The sequence below is a fragment of the Typopeltis vanoorti genome, chromosome 15, assembly GCF_054136105.1.
Source record: "Typopeltis vanoorti isolate ZY-2024b chromosome 15, IOZ_Tvanoo_1.0, whole genome shotgun sequence".
NCBI lineage: Eukaryota > Metazoa > Arthropoda > Arachnida > Uropygi > Thelyphonidae > Typopeltis > Typopeltis vanoorti.
The window spans coordinates 6,740,029-6,764,515 of record NC_143563.1 but is presented as its reverse complement, the minus strand read 5'-3'; the positions used below and the strand labels follow the sequence as shown (position 1 = coordinate 6,764,515).

Below are 24,487 nucleotides of genomic sequence, written 5' to 3'. Positions count from 1 at the left end.
ACTCCTTAAGAAGGTCACTTCTTGGCCTGTGGAAGTCACCAACAAACTTAAACCTTATAACTCTAGACCCCCCCCGATTATATGGACTCCCAAAAATACATAAACAAAATGTGCCATTGCGTCCCATAGTGGATGGCATTGATTCCCCCACATATAAATTAGCCAAACATTTAGCCAAAACGCTCACACACTACACTGGCAACACACCATCACACATAAAAAACTCAGCCCACTTTAAAGCCAGTATAGAAAACCTCACACTCCAACACACTGACATAATGGTCAGTTTTGACGTCTCCTCCCTATTCACTAATGTCCCACTCAAAGAAACCCTTGAGCTCATCCAAGCCAAGTTTCCTCCCGATATCTCAGCCCTATTTCAGTTCACAATGAACTCAGGCTATTTCGTTTGGCAAGGAAAGTTCTACAAACAGATAGAGGGGACAACTATGGGTTCACCACTTTCCCCACCCTTGGCCAATTTCTTTATGGAGACATTTGAAGAGAAAGCCTTAAACTCTGCCCCACAAAAACCCACTATTTGGCTTCGTTATGTGGATGATGTGTTTGCTATTTGGCCACATGGCTCAGACACACTCCACTCCTTCCTAACACACTTAAACAACCAACATCCCAGAATCCAGTTCACCTTAGAAAAAGAGGAAAACAACACCCTCCCCTTCCTAGACACTTTAATCACCCGCCAGCTTGATGGATCTTTGGTTTTCTCTGTTTACAGAAAACCCACCCACACTGGCAGATACATTCACCAGCAATCCCCCCCCCCTCACAACAATATGGGGTGATAAAAACACTATATAACAGGGCAAAATTAATCTGCTCAGATGACAAGGCCCTGACTATGGAACTAAACCACATCCTCAACACTTTCTTAGCCAATGGCTATAACCCCAAAAAAATCCAAAAAATACTAAAACCTGTAAACTACAACCCCCCTCCACAATAAAGACTACACCAAGTCTATCACTATCCCCTACATCCAGGGCCCCTCTGAAAAAATAACTAATATCCTCAAAAAATATGACCTTACTTCCTGTTACAGACCATATAAAAAGTTGGCATCCCTTATCCGCTCTACCAAAGACCAACCACTTCCCCTAGATCTACCTGGTGTATACCAGGTCCCTTGCAGATGCAAATTGTCCTACTTTGGCCAAACAGGCAGAACAACAAATATCAGGATTTCAGAACACCAAGACTACATCCGGTTTCACCAGTACAGCCGCTCTGGGTTGGCAGACCATGCCTTAGATACTCACCATAAAATTCGTTGGAAGAAAACAAAAATAATCCATCGCAGCAAGTTTAAATACGAAAGATTATTCAAAGAATCTTCAGCAGCTCTAAAAAACGTTCCTAACCTCAACAAATTTGGGTGCATGAAACTGCCCCAAATTTGGGAGACTTTCATTATGAGAACTTCAGCCCAACTGCCAAGACTACCAAATTAGCCTGCAAGAGGGCACCATTAGGACTTTAGGAACAAAATTAGTTTATTACTTTCTTCCTCATTTGCTTTGTTAGTTCCTTAGTGCACATACCATATCTTTATGTTCCTGAAGATGGCAATGTGACATTGCCGAAATATAGAAGTGATTCATTAAAGTTATCTTTAATTAAATACTTCATATGCGTTGTTAATTCCGTAAATTTATTACCAGTTATGTCTAACCAACGTATAAGTCTTACTACTAGAATCCTGTCATTGTAAAAATAGAATTTAGCTTGATGTAAAAATTTATTTTTTATTTTATTTTATTTATTTTTTTTTCCCACCAGAGGTCATGCCAGTAGAATAACATGTGATCAAATCATTGTTTCTCTAGCTTATTAATGATGTAACTCAGCTTGTCCTGTATATTTATGTATGCTTGCTCCAGATGATCTTGATGTGAAGATCGAAACATCGGGATAATAAAAAAAGTTTTTTTTTTAACACGGTTGTAAATTCCATAAAATTTTTAAAATGAATGCTGATCACCATGTAACCCTAAAAGAAAGGAATGCTAATGATGCTCTTTGCTGTTCTTTTATTAAAAAAAAGTGCAACTCCTTTTTATCTCCACCTGAGTAAATTACTTTTACTTCGTCACTATAAAAATCATCCATTCCTTCCCATTTTACTTCACAGAGTCCTATGATATAAATTTTTTCTTTGTCCATTTCTTGTTTGAGATTTTCTAATTTTCCACGTCTGTTCATTGTTCTCACATTCCATGTTGCAATTTTGATTTTCTGATGATCTTTCATTTTCAGTTTGTTTATAGCTTGTTTTAAGTCACTTTTAGAGGTTTTATCGGGAGGAACATCAGCTCTTGAAGCGTCCTTATTTCCTGATATTGTATATTCTCCAATGTGCACCTTCTTTTCCTCTCTATGCCAAGAGACGCCACCTTGGTTTGCCAGGCTGGTAGCTTCCCCCTTAAAAGTTCTATTCATTGCTACTAAAATTTTCTAGGGATATTAGTGGAGTGGTTTCTGGTTGCCTTTTCCACAGTTGTCCAGCAAGTATTAGTATAGCTGCTTCCCTCTACCAGCTAGAGCATTGGTGCACCCAAGGACAAAAAAAATAAAAATCCAAAAATCTTTTCCATATTAACATTCATTTTTTTAAAAAATTTATGATGTGTTGTGTCTTCTATTTCTATGCTACTTATGAATTAGCGGTCACATAAGGTGGGAATACCCTATAGCGCTCGGGAATCCTGGCAGCTATGAACGCAAGGCGAACAAAGCAGTGCTCGGGCAGACCGAGTGCTACTTCGTTTGCCCGAGTCGAGCCAGAGGAGATCACAGGTATCATGTATTGGCGATCACTGCAGATACTCAGTCAAAGCTCGTATGCAATGCGTAGTGCGTATTCTCAAATCATCTATTCAACTTGTCCCCCCACCCCAAGATTAAATCTTGAGTGCTCGGCCCTTCCAAGATTAAATCCTGAGTGTGCCACTGAGCTAGAGTAGAAGTTCGGAAAAGGAGAGAAGCTATGAAAAGGAAAAAATGGAATGTAGAGAAATTAAAAAGGTACAGATACACGTCAGTAAATCAGTGCGTTCTAACTTGGTGTGTACTCTTTTTCTGTGACTTTGAACCCTTTTAAAATTTCGGGCTTGTTTGCTTTATGAATTTAAACTCGGTTTGAAAACTTCAGAAGCCTCCTGTAAGATGTGTGGCATTTGGAAAAGATGCAGTAGTAGAATGTACTGCACAGAAATGGTTAAAAAATTTGTTTCTGGTGATGAATCACTTGAAGATGCACCATATTCAGGAAGACCCTCCATTATTAATAACGAAGAATTATATGCCGTAGATTATTCAATATTAACATGCCAAGAACTTTCACAAATGTTTAATATGAATGGTGAAAATATTTGTTTACACTTGCATTAACTGGGAAAATCCTGGAAGCTAACAAATGGGTCCCACATGCATTATCAGATGATAAAACTTCAAAGGCTATTGATTTGTTCTTCATTTCTTTCATGCCATAAAAATGAGTCGTTTTTGGATTACTTGCTCACTTGTGATGAAAAATAGATCTTGTACTCTGATAGGAAGCAAACTTATCACTGGTTGTCTGCAAATGACCCACTACCAAACACTTCAAAGGCAACGCTTCATTCCCAGAAGATGCATTGTGTATGGTGGACTTGGAGCCAGTATTGTCCACTATGAGTTTCTCGCTGCAGAACAAACAACTAGGGCTGAGATATACTTGATGCAAACTCAAGTATGTACAGGATGCATTACTTCAGAAACAGCCGTAACTAATTAATCAGAAGAAAGTACTATTCTTACAGAACAACGCAAAACCTCATACTGCAAAACTTACATGCGAGAGGATTTGTGCTTCAGAATGGGTATATTCCCTCATCCTCTATATTCTCCTGACATTTCTCCAAGCGATTATCACCTTCATTTTTGGCACTAGACAATCACATGCAAAATAGACATTGAAACAGAGGTTGCTAGGTTTATTACTTCTAAAGACAAAATGATTTATAAAAGCGGAATTTACAAACTTGTATCTCGTTGGGAAAGAGTTGTAAATCGTGATGGTGCTTATTTTAATGAATAGAACATTTTATGAAAATTTTTGCAGTTGCTTAATTTTTATTATGAAAAACTGCATGAACTTTTTGGTTACCTGATAAAAAAAGATGGTCCATGGAAGTGGCATTTGCATCTATAGCCCTAGGCTGCTTCAAGCAAGCTGTTCCAAGTTCAAATGTAGTCGATGACTAGAGGAACTTTTTTTTTTTTTAACCCATTCTTTGACAGGTTCCTGAGTCAGTCAATCTTGGGCACAGTCAGGCAGGCTTTTTTTATCCCAGAAACTCAGGTTTTTCATCCTATAAGCCCAAGAAAATTGATCAGAGAACCCACACTATTTCACACAAACAATATACTATGTTAGGGACCATCTTGTCCCTAGAGATAGCTGGCCCAGGACTATCACTAATTAGCTACCAGTGAAGATTGAACTGTCCCTCAGTCTCCAAAAGTTAGGTCTAAAATGCCTATATCCCACAGGTTATAGGATGCATTAGTGGATTTTTTTATTTATAATTAAAAAAAAAAGTTTTATGTTTGTAATTTATCATCATCATCATCAAATTCCTGCCATGTACCCTCAAGGGGTGTACAGGATATGACAGTACTACATGAAAAAATTACATCATTACTAACTTCCTATCTACAATTTTCCTCCAAATCAGTCTGTTACTTGTCAAGACTCCAACATTATCAGATCTTATATTTCTATCGTTTAAGGCACTTTGTACCGTATCAATCCACCTATATCTTGGTCTTCCTCTGGGTCGTTTTCCTGCCAACCTGGCAGAGAACACTTGTTTTGCTAATCTTTCCTCTCCCATTCTATTTAAGTGACCATACCATCTGAGATTAGCTCTGCTAACGCATTCCTGGATGCTGACAATGTCAAGTTCTTTCCTAATATCCTCATTTTTAATATGATATTGCCATTGATGCCATCTGTTCACGCCTCTAATCTTTCTCAGGACTCTCATATCTGCGGTCTCTAGTCTTTGGTCAAGTGTTTTACTTCTGACCCAGCTCTCAGATCCATAAGTTAAAATTGGTTTGAACACAGTCTTGTATACAGCTAATTTAGTGTTCCGACTAATTTCTTTCTTATTCCATATGAATTTATTCAATTGACTTCCCACCATACCAGCTTTGCTGATTCTGTTGTCTATTTCTATATTTAGTTTACCATCTTCAGTAAAAATTGTGCCTAAGTAGCTGAAATGTTTTACTTGTTCCACAGGTTCTCCATTCACAACACAGTTGACATTTTCAATGATTCTGCCTATTTTCATTGTCTTTGTCTTTTTATTGCTGACCTTCATACCATATCTATTACAACAGCTATTCAATTTAGTCAGAGAATCTTGCAGACTTGTAGCGGATTTATTTAGAAGTATAACATCATCTGCATAAAGCAAAGAGCTGACATTAACATCTCCAATTTTGATATCAGGTTTAATACCACATTCCTTCATAATGTGATCCATATAGATAATAACAGAGGGGATAATGTACATCCTTGTCTCACACCAGATTTAACATTAAACCATCTTCCTGTACTTCCTTCAATTCTAACTGCTGACTCACAACTCAAAGACTAAGTATTGCTTGATATAATGCCCCATTGACACCATATAACTGCAGCGTATTAAATAGCTTCTCTCTTGGCACCTTGTCATATGCCTTTTCCAAATCGACAAAACTTAAATACAGATCTTTGTTATATTCCCATGCTTTCTCGACTATTTGTCGTAAAGTGAAGATCTGATCCTGACAGCCTCTATTTGGCCTGAATCCAGCCTGTTCTTCACCAAGCTTTTCTTCCACAATTCTTCTCAACCGTTTCTCAAGTATACTTGCATAGATCTTGCCAGGAACACTTAGTAGGGAAATACCTCTGTAATTCTCACATTCAGTTTTATTTCCCTTCTTATATATGGATACTATGAGAGCTCTACTCCAATCATCGGGAATTCGTCCCTCTGTCCAGGCTTTCTGAACTATGCAGTGCAGCCACTGTAAGACTCTTATACCACCATACTTCAGCATTTCTGGTCGAATATCATCTACTCCTGCTGCCTTTCCACATTTCAAGCCTTTGATGGCTTTTTCTACTTCAAGTATGGATATGTATTCCTGACTGCATGCCTGGTCAGTGTTTTTTATCACTGTGCTGTCATCACTGCTTGTTTCATTTAGCAGTTTTTCAAGGTAATTACTCCATACTTCAAGGATATCTTTTTCTCCTGTTTTCATTTCACCTTTATCATCTCTAATTCCTTTTACAGCACTCTTTCCTCCATTCCTAAGCTTCTTCAACAACCTCCAGAATATTTTGCCACCTTCTTGATATTTATTTTCTATATTCTTGCCAAAGTCCTCCCATGACTTTTGTTTAGCTAGTTTTACACACTGTTTAGCTTTCTTACATTTGTCTCTGTATTCTGTAAGAGTAAAAGCTGACTTATTTGCCAGGAACTTTTGATATGCTTTCTTCTTTTCCTTCACTGCCTCTTTAACTTCCTGTGTCAACCAGGGAGTTCTGATTTTTTTATCTTTGCACACAACCTCACCACATGCCTCTCTGGCAGAATCAATCAATGTTTCCTTCAGAGTTTGCCACTGAATCTCCAAGGTTTGATTCCTGTTCTCAAACTCTTTCATTTTCTTTTCAATAATATTTTTGTATTTTAGTCTACAGTTTACATCTGAGAGCTGCTCAACTTTTATTCGCTTTAAAACTTTCTTACATGTTATTCTTTTCAATATGCAATTCAATTTTATCCTGCTCAAGACTAAATAGTGATCACTTCCAATTTCAAATCCTCTGTACACTCTGGTGTCCTGCACCAGGGAGAAAACATCACTATCAACAATAACATAGTCAATGAGACTTTTCTTATTCCTAGCCTCTTCTCTCCATGTGAATTTGTGCACATTTTTATGTTGGAACATGGTGTTAGTAATAACCAGTCCATGTCCTGAGCAGAAATCCAACAGATATTTGCCATTATAATTAGCTTTGCTCTTTTCTCCAAATTTTCCCAAAATATTTTTGTATGTCTCACAATCATTTCCTACTCTACTATTTAGATCCCCAACAAGGACCAACTTTTCCTTTTTCATTGTGTCAGTTGCTTTTTCTAAAGCCTCAAAAAATTCCTCCACTTCTACCTTAGTAGAACCTTCTGTGGGACCATAGGCACAAATAAGTCTCATTGTCCAGTTCCCCATTCTCATATTTGCCCACATTACTCTACTTGAGACTGACTGCCATTCAAGAAGATTAGCCTCGTATTTTGTGTTGAATACTATGGCTACTCCTTCTTTTCCTTGATTGTTATTGCCTGAATATAACATTTTGTATTTATTGCTCAGAAAGATCTCACCAGTTTTGGTCTTTTTTGTTTCAGTCACCCCTATTATGTCGATCTGGTACTTATCTAATTCCTCAGCTAGCTCTATTTCTTTGCCATTCAGGCTTCTTACGTTGATAGTACCGATCTTTAACTCTGGTGATGTTGAGTTGGGGTTTGTTTTCAGATTTGTTCCAGTAGCTTACTTTTCGCTGTTCACCCTGGTTCCCTGGCGAAAACAACGGGGGCCTTGTTTAACCGGGCGACGCCCCAGCCGGCATGAAATTTCGTCATGTTGTACCATCATTTTTTATTTTGGTTTAACCAATAAGAATACAATTTGGTCGGCTAAATCCCAAATTGCCAGCCCATCCTCGTTCGTTCAGTATCAAAGTAGATACCCAACAGGGTGCACCACGAGAAGGTGAGGATTGGACATTAGGTCAGAAGCCCTGGTCGGTTCTCCGCATTCCTTTAAAGGCTATGTGGAGGTCTCCTCTCAGTTATACAGCTTTGACCCTTAAGCACCCCATTTGTGATATAATTTATTATATCACAAATATTATCCCCCCCTTTATAATTATTCATGTTTGAATCAAATATTATTATAACTTCTCCCAAATTTCACTACAACCTCCAGAGCCCTAACCACTGTCGCCTTAAATACAGATCTCCAAAATATTTATCAGTGAGGTTTGGATAATCTGGTCAATTTCAATGCAAGCAAAAGAATGTCTTATATCACACAAAAAAGAACCCTTCTCTTCCAGCCTTACTTTTGACAACACCCAAATCCCCATGCAGGATGAGATTTATCATCTTGGGATAACACTAACCTCACATCTCTCTTGGCACAAAGATATTACAAATATTGCCTCTTCTGTTTTGAAAAAAAAATGATGAGGTTTATCTTTTTTGCTTGAACAGCTATGTTAACTCCAAACAACTCCTAACTTTATACAAATTACAAATCAGTTCAACCATTGAATATTGCTCCCAATATCTGGAGTGCTGCTTCCAAGAGCTTCCTAAAGAGATCAGAATTATGAATAATACTCCCACTCTGTCAAATCAGTTCAAATGCATGCAGTAACTAACCAACTCTCCCTCATAGTGCATCTCCAAACTCACAAAACAAATTTCTCCACTGTTGCCAATCCATGGTACTAGCATACTATAGACTGACCAATCTCTCGTGGATGGGTTCCCTTATATATATATATAAATTACCTTTGCCCAAGAAGGAGCATACCAGGGTTACTAAAATTTAAAAGGGGTATGCAGATACTGTAAGTTTGGGAAAAGCAGCACTATAATGTCTAATGTGTAAAATTTTGTAATAAAATCTATTCCACCCCCCCCTATCAATGTGTTTTTATCCATTAAATCTTATTAATAAAAACACATTGAGAAATAGAGAGCGAAAAATAGTGTATGTATTCTTGCAACACTTAAAATAAAGAAAATAAATTCCACTGAAAAATCTGATTCAAATGCATAGTACTTATCTAAAATATATTGTCATAATTACTTACCTAGGTATATCTGGTGCCCATGAAGTAAAAATACTACAAAAATAAAACAAACAAGTAATTAGCATTATATCAATTCTACTACAATTGGTTCTCACTATAGCAAACATGTAGAGACTAGCAGAATGGTTTATTATCTTGAACAGTTTGCTATAATGAATTTCCTTTAAAACAGAATTGTACTTATGGCACTTACACTGTGACATTTATAGTTTGTTTTAGCAAGAGATTTGAAGTTACTATTGTGAAAGTCAACTGTTCTATATTAGTGCAGTTGATTTTCACTATAGCAAGAGCTATAACGCAAAGGCCAAAAGAGAAAAAGCAATAAAAAATTTATTGAAATATTCTTCACATTTAATTTTTGCATGTTATTTTGTAACTAGCATGACCCTAATATGATATAAAGACACTGAAAATGGGTGGGTTATTTTTGGAAGGGAATGCCACTCATTCTATTACATGTAGCTTTCGGCTAATTGAGTTCACAGCGAGTTCTGATAAAAGCTGAACTGTTAAAAATTATAACATAAATTTCCTTTATTTTTAACATTTATTTATTTAGCATATAATGGTATAACGACTGTGAGACCCATATGGATACATATGGTATCATCATATGGAACCAATATAAAAGCAATATATTAGTTGTAATGTAGTTTTTGTCTGGAAATTTTGTATGTTCTTTGGTTAATTGGCCTGTACTTTAGTTTTAGTGAGTGAAGTAATCGATAAATGCCCCATGAATAATAACATATAAAATTTTCATAGCTTACAGACTTAATGAAACACACACTATTGTGATGTTTCTGATTTGTGTTGCCATTACATCTTTTCAAAATGTGACTACACATGCTACCTTTTGTGTTGTGCAGTCTAAAAATTTCAGAGAATATGACAATATAATTTCATTTCAATAAATTTTTTGGCTGAGTGATATAATTTTACTTTAAACCTTGTTTCAATACAGCCATTTTTAGTTTGTAGAAAGTATACTATTATAAAGGAAAGGTACAAAACAATTAAAACACAATAATAGTTGCACACAATAAAGTAAGGTAATGTTTCTAATTCAAAGGTTTAGTTTGAGATTTAATGTATACCTGTATATGCAAGTAGCAAATTCGACTAAAAAGGTGAATTTTGATTTGTGGACAAACTGATCTTCAGAGAGTTGAAGCCTCTAGAAAAGCATACAGCAGAACTACATGGCAAGGCCTGGTGTGGCACACCACCATGCATCAGAGTGATCATGCGGCATCTGTGGATGTCCAGTGAACATATGATATGATATGATGAATTTGAATTTCAAACATTTATTCTACTATTCCAATATTGTATTATCACAAAAAACAGAAAGGTGCTAGTTACTGCAAATGTCTGAACACACAACACAATTTCAGGTACCTGTGAATTTTTAAGATTAAAAAAAAAAAAAAAAGCTTTATATTTACATTTATTGAAAAAACTGCCATAAAAATCATTAATTGTTCTGATTTCATTAAAGAGTGTATTAGAAGCAACTGGAAAAAGGAAAGTGAAGTGTTCATAAGCTGAGTGTGCAATTTTGATGAATAGTTTGTTAGATTATACAACATTAATTTTTCAGTATGACATGCGGTTAGCTAAGTGGTTACGTGCTACGTAACCATATGCCTAGGAAAGGAGTGTCCTGCGTTCGATTCTCGTCGCTGACGTGAGGAGCTAAGGATCTTTCTCAGACATAGCCAAGTAAGCCGGTCTCGGGCATGGATTGCAGGGTTTTTTCCCCAGATTATCTGTGGTTTTTCTCCCACAAAGCATGCAAACCGGTCTTAAGAACACAATGCTTCACAGACAATTACACATTGTTGAGTGTGGGGGGTAACAACCCCCACCTCGTAGTGAGTTATGAAAACCCAGAAATGGGAGGCCAAGGCCCTACATGGAGCTGTAGTGCCAAAGAAGAAGAATTTTTCAGTATAAGAGCCTCTGTACCTTGCTCAATTTCAATGATCTTCTTCTTCTTCTTCTGCAGCTTTTCCCACTTAAGTAGGGTCACTGTTTGTGGTGAGTCTCCTCCACAACCTTCTGTCTTGGGCTGTAGCCACATCCAACGACCTTTCTTCCCACATGCTCTTCCTCCCTCCTCATCATGACCAAACCATCTCAACCTTATTTCCTGTATTTTTGCTCCTAAGTTCGTAACTTTCACCATTCCCCTTACATAGTCATTTCTCAGACGATCCTTTCTGGTCACACTGCACATCCACCTAAGCATTCTCATCTCTGCTACCTCCATCCTGCTGATGTTATTTTTCCTCAGGACCACAGTTTCCATAGCATACGCCATAGCTGGTCTCACTACTGCCCTGTAGATTTTGCCTTTTAGATTGATCGGCACCCTCTTATTGCATGGCACTCCAGCCATCTCTCTCCAGTTCCTCCATCCTCTTTCATTGTTGAACCTAAGTATCTCAAGTCACTGACCTTCCTGATGACATTTCCTTCCAGATCTGTCTCCTGGCTGCCATCCACTTTGCAACACATATATTCTGTCTTACTTCTGCTCAGTCTCATACTGGATTTGAATCTCATCTAAGATGCAAAGAACCTTGATTTTAATTAAAGGTGAGTTAGCTGGTCTCATATGCAAGTGGTAGGATCATTCCTCCTGGAAACTTGAGGGTATCATTCTGCAAAACAGGTAAACAGCCAAAAGAGCATATGCAACTGATAGCCATAATCCACTATGTAGACAGGATTAACTACACTATCAGAGCATTAATTAAATTTCAAAGAAGCCAAGTTACTTGGCTATGACAGGCCACAGCCTAACATGCAAGAAAAAATGGGAATTTTAAGCAGAAATTTTTTTTTTTTCTAGCTATTAACTATTTTCACAATATCCATATAAAGCAATTGCAAAATTTCAAGGAAAGTCCAAAAATTTGTAATTAGTTAAAAAAAAAAGAAAAAAAAGAAAAAAAGTTCTTACTTGGTTCCCAAACTTCGCGCTTTACGATGGCAAGGCACAAACTTCTGTCCACTATACCCAGATCCTGAGCTCCAATCTGAAGAGCTAAATTGACCAGGAACATGAAGCGTGTTTCCATAATGAGATTCATATAGCTTAATGGATGTTAAATCATCTCTTGACCTACTAAGATTTGGTGTTTGAGGCTCTAGCCTCAATGATATCCTAGGAAAGTAGAAATCTGTTCTTGATGAACTAATTATATGAAGTTTTTATATATTTATAATAATCTGTTATCTTAAACTTATAATTTTGTTATAAATAAATAACTTGGTAAATTATACACAATTAAATCATACATGTCATCGCATCCTCAGTAACATTATGACACCATAATTTAATAATGTTATGTTACCAAGCCATACCTATACATCTCAACATGTTACTTCTAATCTCAACAAAATTATACTAAATTTAGTATAATTAAATTATACTAAATTTACTTTTGGTAACTGAGGATAATCTTTATTGATTTCATTTAATTGTCAATTGTTACATCACATATAAGCATAATAACTGGTCACTAAAATACAGCTTTATGAAGTGTGAATAATAACAGTATCATTCAACTCATTCCAAAGATGATTAACAGAATTCAGGGTGATTGCCATGTGATTAGCATAACTTTTCAATATTGATTCCGCACAATATTTCATTCAGTGGGGATTTTATTTTTTATTTTTTTAAATAAAATGTATTAATCCCACACAGGTGAACAGAGATAAACTATAGAATCAAATTTTACTTACAAAGAAATGAAAGTAACTGAAAGCAAGAACCAAACTTCAGACTCAGTGAAAGAATCTGAAAAAAATCATTCATATGATGTTGTCAGGGAGGCATGTGATGGAGCAGATTACAAGGATAGAAAAATAAACTATATGGACTCAGGAAGGCCTGTAAAAAAAGAAAGCATCTTTCTTCTATCAAAAGTTCTTCTTTACAGGTAAGTCAGCATGTGCTATGAGAGATTAAATGTAAGAAAGTGAAGCAATATGTAAAAGTAGCTAAATAAAAGTTATAAGATGACTTTGCTAAGAATAGAGAAAACAAATAAAGAAAAAGGTGGCAAAATGTTCTGCCAGCTATTGAAAAGCTTAGAAATGAAGGAAAGAGTAATGTAAAAGGAATCAAATGCTCAAGTATGTAGGTATAAAATTCTTACAGTGGCTGCACTGTATAGTTCAGACGGTATGGACAGAGACAAATTCCAGATGATTGGAGTAGAGCTCTCACAGTACCCATATATAAAAGGGGAAATAAAACTAAATGTGAGAATTACAGAGGCATTTCCTTACTGAGTGTTCCTGGTAAGATTTATGCAAGCATACTTCAGAAACAGTTGAGGACTGTGGAAGTGAAACTTGGTGAAGAACAAGATTCATGCCAAGTAAGAGGCTGTCAGGATGTTAGTTAGTTGTTGTCTCTATATTGTGTAGTTTTGGTTACCGAGAAGGTGGGGTTGGAATCAGACGCATAGTGGTGGAAGAGAAGATAACATAAGTTTTCATTATTTAAATATTTAGTATCCTTAAATATGTTTTATACTTATATAGTTATACCTATAATTATTTAACGTTTAGTTGTAGCAGTTCCTCGACACTATTTTGAATAATGGGGTCAGCGGTAGATACAATTGCAAATGGCATATCACCAAGTCCTCCCCCATTTAAGGACTCCATAATAAGGAATTTTATGGCATGCAGGAATGTATGCATCCCAGCGGTTGTATATGTGGTAGGCGAGAGAAGGGGAAATACGTATATGAGTATCATGCAGGCAACGGGAGGAACTTGGTGAGTTAGAGATGACTATAACCGACCTCGATGAGTCAGAGGCAGGAGATTCTCCACATGGAGAGACGAGTGGTATGATAGAGGGCGAGAATAACGAGAAAAATATGAATGAAAAAATGAGAGTGGGGAATGTGGAAAGGTTGAATGATTGTGAAGTCGGAGATGGTCTTAATTGGGAGGATGAATGGCAAACAAGTGTGACTGACCTGCAGAGAGAGAGAGATAGATGAGCTGAAAGAGCAGGTGGAATGTCTCGGGAATGAGATGAGGTGGGAAAAATGAGATTAGGCAAATGGAAGAGATGAATGCAAAGTAGAAGTGAGAGAGTTATGGGAATGATAGAAGAGGAGAGAATAGGTTCAGTAGAAGAGAGGGAATGAGAAGAATGCGAGGGAGTGTTGGAACCAGGAAGAGCGATATCAGGAAGGCAGGTAAGTAGGGGAACACAGAGAAAGTGTTAGAGGAGAGAGAGAGTGAGGAATGCAAGTGAGTAATTGAGGAACAGGGTGGTAAGAGGTGTGATGTATGGGAACTTTGCCCGGAGGAACGATAGAAAGAATAGCTATGGCAATTAAGAGGGGTGAAAAGGTTGATGAGATGATTATGATGGTAAGAACGAATGACTTGAGAGGCAATGTAAAATGAGCGGCGAGAGATATGAAATTCTTGTTGAGGTTGTACAAAAGAAAATGCAAAGAGGAAAGATTGTGTGCGTGTTGCCTAGGTATGACAGTGACAAGCTGAGCAGAAGAGCAGCAATATTGAATAGCATAATAGCTAGAATGTGTCAGAAGAGAGGATTGGAATATGTGGATGCCTGGAGAGTGTTTGAGGACAGAAAGGAATTGTATGCGAGAGACCACTTGCATTTGAATGAGGAAGGACATAAGCATCTGGAGAGATTGCTGTTTTCTGAACAAGTCTGTGTGTCAATGCAGAGGAAACTAGAATGCCCAGGGTGGATGGTAGCAGGTGGACTCTTGAGAGAATGGGTGCTTGGAAGAAGGGGGACAACATCAGGTGGTAATGCTGAGCCCAGTGGAGTCTAGGGGGGGGGGGATAATGCTAGGTATAGAAACAGTGGCATTTTTATGTTTATACTAATGCCAGAAGTATCCGGAATAAAGGAGAGGAATTGGTGGCGCTGATAGCATCAGCCTGGCCAAAGATTATTGGGATCACTGAGATATGGTTGACAGAAGAGGATATAATAACAGGAATAGAAGAAGCAGGTTACAGCATTTTTCAGCAGGATAGGAAGGGAAAGCAGCATGGTGGTGAAGTACTGCTTATGATAAGTGACGAATTATGTCCTCTAAGAGTGGAGGCTTTGGAAGGCAGTGACACTAATGATTTTGAAAGCATATGGTGTGAGGTAGAAGTGGGCAAGACAGGATATTTAGTGGGTTGTTGCTACAAACCAAGGAACACAGAGGGTGGGGACCAGGAGATGTTTAGACAGAAATTTTAAATACAGCAGTATAAAATGGGGAGAGAAAAATGCATGTGGCAATAGAAATACTGTATTAAATGTCTTAGGCAACAAGTAATAGAGAGAACAAGAGGTTCGAGAATTTTGAATTTGGTCATAGCATCAGAAGAGTTGATAATAACTGAGATGACATCTCTCCCACCAGTTGGAAAGAGTGACCATATGGTTTTGACTCGGAAAATGAATAGACATGCAGGAGTATCAAAGAGAAGGGAACGTATGTGGAATTATAAGGTAGATGATTATAATAGTCTTAGATATCAACTTGGGGAAGTTTCATGGAAGAAGAAATTGGAAGGCTGGGATATCATTAGTGCTTGGGAAATTGTGAAGGAATATTTGTTGGCAGCAATAGTAAGCTGTATTCCACAAGTGAAGAAGAGGACACAATTCGGTGTAAAGTGGATGACAAACAATATTAAACAAGAACTACATGTGAAAAAGAGGCTATGGAAGAGATATAAGCAGACAGGTGAAGAGAAGATGCATGAAGAATATAAGACACAGGCCAGGAGAGTGACTAGTATGGTAAGGAAGGCGAAATTGGAATATGAGAAGAGACTGGCCCTAAGATGCAAAGAAAATCATACGGAATTTTTTAGCTATGCAGCCAGTAGGAGAAGAAATGATTGTGGAAGAATGACATTGTGGGAGAAAAATGGGAATAGAGTGACTAATGCAGAGGACATAGTGGAAATGTTCAATGAACACTATATTGGAGTATTTCATCCTAGAGGAGTAAATTTTAATACTAGAGAGATAGGGCAGGTTTGAGGTTTAGAGGTGCAGGAGGAGAGTGTGTTCCAAATACGGAGTACTCTGAATGTCAGTAAAGCTGTGGGAATGGATGGTATTTCACCAAGAGTTTTGAGAGAATGTGCTAAAGAAGTGACAGCTCTTTTTGACCTGGATTTTCATTGAAAGTGTGGCTACGGGAAAGGTGCCCAGGGAATGGAACGAAGGTAAGATAGTGCCATTGCATAAGGGTGGTAGCAGATTGGAAGTGTCTAATTATAGGCCAGTTTGTGTTTCATCAGTAGTTGTTAAGAAATTAGTGAGGGACCGTATCCAGCATTGGGCAGATGAAGGTAATGTTATCTGTGAGAGTCAACATGGATTTAAGGGGTGCTCTTGTTTTAATAATATGCTAGCCTTTTATAATAAAGTTACAAGAGCAGCTGATGAGGGAAAGGCATATACTAACATTTTCTAGGATTTACTGAAGGCATTTGACAAGGTGCCACATGATAAGCTGATATTTAAGTTGCAGAACATGGGTTTGGATGTCAGGTTGGTCAATTGAATTCAGGATTGGTTGTCCAATAAGTATTAGATAGTTGTGTATGGTGGGGCAGTATAAGAAGGAAGAAGGTTACAAGTGGGGTCCCACAGGGACCAGTACTGGGACCTATATTGTTTAACCTTTATATCAATGACATTGTCAATTGCAGGAGGGGGGGGGGAGATTCAGTTGTTTGCAGATGATGTGAAGCTGGGAAAGGTTATTAGTAATAGTGCAGATATGGTAGCCCTGCAAGAGGATTTGAATAAGCTAGATAGATGGGCAAATGAATGGGGGTCGTCGGTTTAATGCAGCAAAATATAAGTTCTTGAGGTTTGGGAAACATCAATGGGAGCTGCATACTCTATGGGAAGAGTTATACTGGAGGAAGTAGGGGAGACAAGAGATCTGGGGTTGATGATTGATAGAAACCTGAAATTTAGGGGACATATTGCAAAGGTAGTGAAGGTAATGCAGAGGATTGCTGCAATAATGAGAAGGACACTGACCCGCAGAGATAAAATGGTTATCATTCCGTTGTATAAGATCCTGATCAGATCACACTTAGACTATTGTTCTCTCAAATTTGGTCCCCATGATTTAAAGGGGATAAATTAACTGTGGAAAGGGTACAGCAGTGGATAATAAAGATGGTTTCAGGACAGTACAATGTTAGTTATGAGGATCAGCTGAGGGAATGTGGACTGCAGAGATTGGTAGACAGAAGGAGAGGTGATATGATAGACTTTTAAACTGTTGAGAGGTTGTTACAGGGTTGACACTGGGGAGATCTTTCGCTTGGTGGAACAGCGGGAAGGAGTGATGACAAGGGGCTATCCCTGGAATTTACGAAAGGAAGCTGTGAGCAAGAGGGTCAGGAGTGGTTTCTTGATGACAAGGTGCCAAGAGAAAAGCTATTCAAAATGCTACACTTGCATGGTGTAAATGTGGCATTATATCAAGCAATATTTATTCTTTATTTGAGTTGTAAGTCAGCAGTTAGAATTGAAGGAAGTACATTATCCTCTCTGTTATTCGTTATCTATAATGGATCATATTATGAAGGAAAGTGGTATTAAACCTGATGTGAAAATTGGAATTGTTAATGACAGCTCTTTTCTTTATGTGGATGATGTTCTACTTCTAAATAAATCCGCTAGAAGTCTGCAAGATTCCCTGACTAAATTGAATAACTGTTGTAATAGATGGTATGAAAGTCAGCCTTAAAAAGACAAAGACAATGAAAATAGGCAGAAACATTGAAAATATCAACTGCATTATGAATGGAGAACCTATAGAACAAGTAAAAATTTCAGCTACTTAGGCATGATTTTTAGTGAAAATGGTAAATTAATTATGGAAATAAACAACAGAATCAACAAAGGTGGTATGGTAGGAAGTCAACTGAATAAATTTATATGGAATAAGAGAGAAATTAGTCAAAACACTGAATTAGCTGTATACAAGACGGTGTTCAAACCAATTTTAACTTATGGATCTAAGAGTCCTGAGGAAGATGGCATCAATGGCAATATCATATTAGAAACGAGAATATTAGAAAAAGAACTTGACATTATTAGCATGCAGGAATGTGTTAGCAGAGCTAATCTCAGGTGGTATGGTCACTTAAACAGAATGGGAGAAGAAAGATTAGCAAAACAAGTGTTCTCTGCAGGTTGGCAGGAAAAAGACCTAGAGGAAGACCAAGGTATAGGTGAATTGATAGAGTAAAAAGTGTCTTAAAAGGCAGAAATATAAGATCTGATAATGTTGGAGTCTTGACAGGTAACAGATTGATTTGGAGGAAAGTAGAGTAATGATATAAGTTTTTCATGTAGTACTATCATATCCTGAATATCTGTAGAGGGTACATATTAGGAATATGAGAATAACAGAGAAATTTCTTTACTGAGTGTTTCAGCTAAGTTTATGCAAGCATACTTGGAAAAAGGATAAGAAAAACTGTTGAAGAGAAACTTCGTGACTGAGGATAATCTTTACTGATTTCATTCACTATCACATCATATATAAGCATACAAGCCATACATATACATCTGAACACATTACTTTTAATCTCAACAAAATTATATTTAAATTTAGTATAATTAAATTATACTATATTTAAGTTTGGTTAAATTTAGTATAATTAAAGATCTTGGTTTACACCACACTTTAAGGGAAATGAGTAAAATAATGATCTGTATTTAAATTGATATATACAGATGCTATACAGAGCAATACAGAGTCTGTATGTAACTTCTTACTCAGCAGGTATAATTGAACAAGGTATAGGAATATGGTTAATGCAAAATCAGATGTACGAAAAGGGTTCACACTACCTCCACTTTCTCTCATTATGTGATACATAAGATGTATGGATCACATTATGAGGAAAAGTAGGGAAACTGATATTAAAATTGGAGATGTTTATTTTCAGCTATATAATTTATGCAGATTTTATACTCTGAAATAAATCCAGTATAAGTTTTCAGGATTTCTTAACTAAATTAAATAACTGCTATAACAAATTTAATATGAAAAATAGCAATAAAAAGACATACTATGAAAACAAGCAGATGAATGAATGACAAACTGCTTTTTCAATGGAAACCAAAGAATAAAATATTTCAGCAATCTAGGTACCATGTTTAGTGAAGATGGCATGATAAATATAGAAATATACAGCAAAATAAACAAAGTTGGTATTGTAGGGAGTCAAGTGAATAAATTCATATGGAGTAAGAAAGAAATTATTAAAATAAATTAGGAGACAGTGAATAGCATGAATGATAGAATCAGATAGAAGGAACTTGCTGTTCATGCATGTGAGTAGAGTTAATCTAAAGTGGTACTGTCAAACATCATGGGAAAATGTGAAAAGTTGACAAAATAATGTAAACTAATCATGTAGTCCTTTCATACCATTCTCTACACCTCTTGAGCACACCTAATATTAAGTGATTTTAATTTAAAGAAATGCATAAAACTTACTTATAATTTTCTTCTTCAACAAACTTTTGAAGTTCTTCTATGTATCGCACAGATCTGAGATAGTTTTGTATATTAGGTGATACAGGAAGATGATCTTAAAATGAAATATTAAAATTAAAAAAGCAATATATATATATATATATATATATATAAACAAGATCCTGTCCATAAAATTTCAAAATAATTTCAGCTGCTAACAATTTAAAGTTATCAAAAGGAGAGGGGGGGGGATGCTTAATATTAGCAACCCTTTGTTAATTGTTCAAGAGTGAGACCCAGTTTGATTTTTTAATGTTAAAAATGAAATTTCCAACTCTCTTAATGTAAATTCAGTCTATAATATAAGAGATTACAAAATAAAAATAAATTCATACTTGAAAGATAATGATGGTTAAATCATGTTCAATAATGTTTAAATATATGTATTAGAGTTTAAATTTTCCCAGGCAAGATATAAAAATATTATATTACACAATAATACAAGGTGCAAAAATTTTAAAAAAAAATCAACTATTAATTACATGTAAGGGCATTTTCAAAAGCCCTTACATGTAATTAATATAAGTTCTAGAACATTTTTTAAAGTTAGTTAAATTTTTTTAACCATTGAGTGGGTTTTCATCAGAGGCAAAAATGCTTTTCACTAACTCTTGCAAAAGAAAACTGTTTATTGAGTAAATCCAGAAAACTTCAGTTTACATAGAAGCCAATGTTGGTGAATGTCAAATTAAGAAGGATGTAGCATGTGTGTGTGTGTCTGTGAAGATGCAGGGTACAATATAGTAATATACTATTTATCTTCACTATTATTTACAATCACACTAGACGATAATAAGGGAAATGGCATTAAACTTGATATTATTGAAAGTTAAACAGCAGAGTTTCTATGAACTCAGATGGATATGTTTGGAGAATATTTGGATAAGTTATGCGAATGTGAATGAAAGTTATTTAATAATTCTTTGATTCTTACTCTGAATATACACAGGTCATTAACATCATGTTTCAGCACATGCATAAATTCATTGAAAGAACACAATAAGAATAGGTCTTATTTCAAGTTATCTTATTTATTACACTATTGTTGATACTGATATCTTCATAATGACTAAGTGCTTCAACAACTGTATTCAGAAAGTCCCATAAAAAAATATATATATATTAAAAGTTAGGATCTGGAAATGAATAGGTCAAGTCACAAACAACAATGCAGGAAATTGATTTATCAGTCAGAAAAATGCTTCTGAGAACATCTTATTTCATTTGCTATATGCAGTAGATTCCTATTCAGCTGAAAAATGTCTTGTCAAAATCAACATTTCAGATTAAACAAACACAAGAAACTATTTATTAAGGATACAAAGATGGTCAGATCTGAGAAAAATTTGTTATTCAATAACAAATACTGAAGGAGTTTAGCATTATGGTGCATTTTTTTTTTTTGTGGAGAAAGTAATGACATTTCCATTATTTCATGCAGACTTGTGGCTACATAACATTACTACTTGCTAATTACATATTTGATAGTAATTAACAAGCATATTTGATAAAACTGTAAATAATAAAACCACAGAAACTACTGTATTTGAATTTTATATGAAAACAGTTTCACTTTTTTTTTCTTTTTGGTGCACAACATGTTCATGATTTCTGAATTCAGCTGTTTACACACACACACACACACACACACACACAGGTATTCCTTGCTTAACGCGGCGAAATTAGCCGTGGCAAGAGTTTTGATTAACACGTCTTTAATCATGCAGAGCTCGCAGCTGATCTGACAGATACATGCAAAATGATTATTATAAACATTCTTAAAAATTCGATGTATAACTTGAGGTTATGGGTAGCTGTGCATTCATATGTTATGAGTGATATTCCGCACTGATTTTTGCTGTCAGTTTGGTTTAACACGTTATATAAAGGTTTGTGATATTTGACAGTAAGTTGTATCTGAGAGATACAGCGACCTCGATGTCAGTATAATATGTTTTTTTTTTTTTTAATTTGTTCAATAATTTTTGGATTGTAACTGAAAATAAATAAACCATCATGCATTACTCAAACAGAGAACCAAAGTCTTATTTATCATACATATCCTCTAGGAGATGTGCTTTACATTATGGAAAATACTAAGGAAAGTGACGTGGAGCTTACTCTACCTTTACTACGAGTTTCCCATAAGGTTGCTTATGCTTGCATCTGCCGAAACATTTAGTTTCTACATATCATCAAATTCCTGACATGTACAGGATATAATAGTACTAAATGAAAAATTTACGTCATTACTAACTTCCTATCTACAATTTTCTTCCAAATCAGTCAGTTACTTGTCAAGACTCCAACATTATCAGATCTTATATTTCTATCGTCTAAGGCACTTTGTACCGTATCAATCCACCTATATCTTGGTCTTCCTCTGGGTCGTTTTCCTGCCAACCTGGCAGAGAACACTTGTTTTGCTAATCTTTCCTCTCCCATTCTGTTTAAGTGACCACACCACCTGAGATTAGATCTACTAACGCATTCCTGGATGCTGACAATGTCAAGTTCTTTCCTAATATCCTCGTTTTTAATATGATATTGCCATTGATGCCATTTGTTCAAGCCTCTAATCTTTCTGCGGTCTCTAGTCTTTGGTCAAGTGTTTTCTTCTGACCCAGCTCTCAGCTCCATAAGTTAAAAACTAGTTTGAACACTGTCTTGTATACAGCTAATTTAGTGTTCCGACTAATTTCTCTCTTATTCCATATGAATTTATTCAATTGACTTCCCATCATACCAGCTTTGCTGATTCTGTTGTCTATTTCTATATTTAATTTACCACCTTCAGTAAAAATCGTGCCTAAGTAGCTGAAATGTTTTACTTGTTCCACAGGTTCACCATTCACAACACAGTTGACATTTTCAATGATTCTGCCTATTTTCATTGTCTTTGTCTTTTTATTGCTGATCTTCATACCATATCTATTACAACAGCTATTCAATTTAGTCAGGGAATCTTGCAAACTTGTAGCGGGTTTATTTAGAAGTATAACATGGTTCGCATAAAGCGAAGAGCTGACATTAACATCTCCAATTCTGATATCATGTTTACTATTATTATTATTTGACACTTCCAGGGAGTCCAAGGACTTATCGATGGAGGGCACCAGGTCTACAACTCTGTCTACATCATTCAATCACAACTGACGACAACTATACCAATGGCATCTACTGCCTACCACCACTGGTATTTCCACAGACAATCACAAACATCCATGCCCACAGCAGGATTTGAACCTGCAGCCCTTTGGCTGGAGAGCGGATACGCTATCTACTCGGCCAACCTGGTTGGCCGAGAGTAATATCACTTTACTTCATAATGTGATTCATATAGAAAATGAATAACAAAGGGGATAATGTACATCCTTGTCCCACACCAGATTTAACATTAAACCATCTTCCTGTACTTCCTTCAATTCTAACTGCTGATTTACAATTCAAATAAAGACTACGTACTGCTTGATATAATGCTCCAATGACACCATATAACTAGTGTATTGAATAGCTTCTCTCTTGGCAACTTGTCATATGCCTTTTCCAGATCGACAAAACTTAAATAAAGATCTTTGTTATATTCCCATGCTTTCTCAACTATCTGTCATAAAGTGAAGATCTGATCCTGACAGCCTCTATTTGGCCTGAATCCAGCTTGTTCTTCACCAAGCTTTACTTCCACAATTCTTCTCAACCGTTTCTCAAGTATACTTGCATAGATCTTGCCAAGAATACTCAATAGGAAAATACCTCTGTAATTCTCACATTCAGTTTTATTTCCCTTTTTATATATGGGTACTATTAGAGCTCTACTCCAATCATTGGGAATTCGTCCCTCTGTCCAGGCTTTTATACTACACTTCAGCATTTCTGGTCGAATATCATCTACTCCTGTTGCCTTTCTGCATTTCAAGCCTTTGATGGCTTTTTCTACTTCAAGTATGGATATGTATTCCTGACTGTATGCCCGTTGAGTGTTTTTTACCACTGTGCTATCACTGCTTGTTTCATTTAGCAATTTTTCGAAGTAATTATTCCATACTTCAAGGATATCTTTTTCTCCCGTTTTCATTATCACCTTTATTATCTCTAACTCCTTTTACAGCACTCTTTCCTCCATTTCTAAGCTTCTTCAACAACCCCCAGAATATCTTACCACCTTCTTGATATTTATTTTCTATGTTCTTGCCAAAATCAAACCATGACTTTTGTTTAGCTAGTTTTACACAGTGTTTAGCTTTCTTACATTTGTCTCTGTATTCTCTAAGAGCACAAGCTGACTTATTTGACAGGAACTTTTGATATGCTTTCTTCTTTTCCTTCACTGTCTCTAACTTCCTGTGTCCACTTTTTTGTATCTTTGCAGAAAATCTCACCACATGCCTCTCTGGCTGAATGAATCAGGGTTTTCTTTAGGGCTTGCCACTGAATCTCCAAGGTTTGGTTCCTGTTCTCAAATTCTTTAATTTTTTCTTCAATAATCTTTGTGTATTTTAGTCTACAGTTCACATCTGAGAGCTGCTCAACTTTTATTCGCTTTAAAACTTTCTTACATGTTATTCTTTTCATATGGAATTCAATTTTATCCAGCTCAAGACTAAATAGTGATCACTTCCAATTTCAAATCCTCTGTACACTCGTGTCCTGCACCAATGAGAAAACATCACTATCAACAATAACATAGTCGATGAGCCTTTTCTTATTCCTTGGCTCTTCTCTCCATGTGAATTTGTGCACATTTTTATGTTGGAACATGGTATTAATAATAACCAGTCCATGTCCTGAGCAGAAATCCAACAGATATTTGCCATTATTATTAGCTTTGCTCTTTTCTCCAAATTTTCCCAAAATATTTTTGTATGTCTCACAATCATTTCCTACTCTGCTATTTAGATCCCCAACAAGGACC

General features: G+C 36.2%; 1 protein-coding gene across 1 annotated transcript in view; it reads right to left on the bottom strand.

The window, feature by feature from the left end:
• LOC150098332 (ras-specific guanine nucleotide-releasing factor RalGPS1-like) overlaps nt 1–24,487 on the bottom strand; it is a 321,760-nt gene that overhangs the window by 121,763 nt on the left and 175,510 nt on the right. Inside the window, exons 9-11 of the mRNA XM_090405650.1 lie at nt 19,537–19,630; nt 11,937–12,140; nt 8,963–8,995 (exon numbers count right to left, since the gene is read on the bottom strand). Coding sequence (XP_090261776.1) covers nt 8,963–8,995; nt 11,937–12,140; nt 19,537–19,630 — 331 coding nt within the window. The remainder of the gene's footprint in view (nt 1–8,962; nt 8,996–11,936; nt 12,141–19,536; nt 19,631–24,487) is intronic.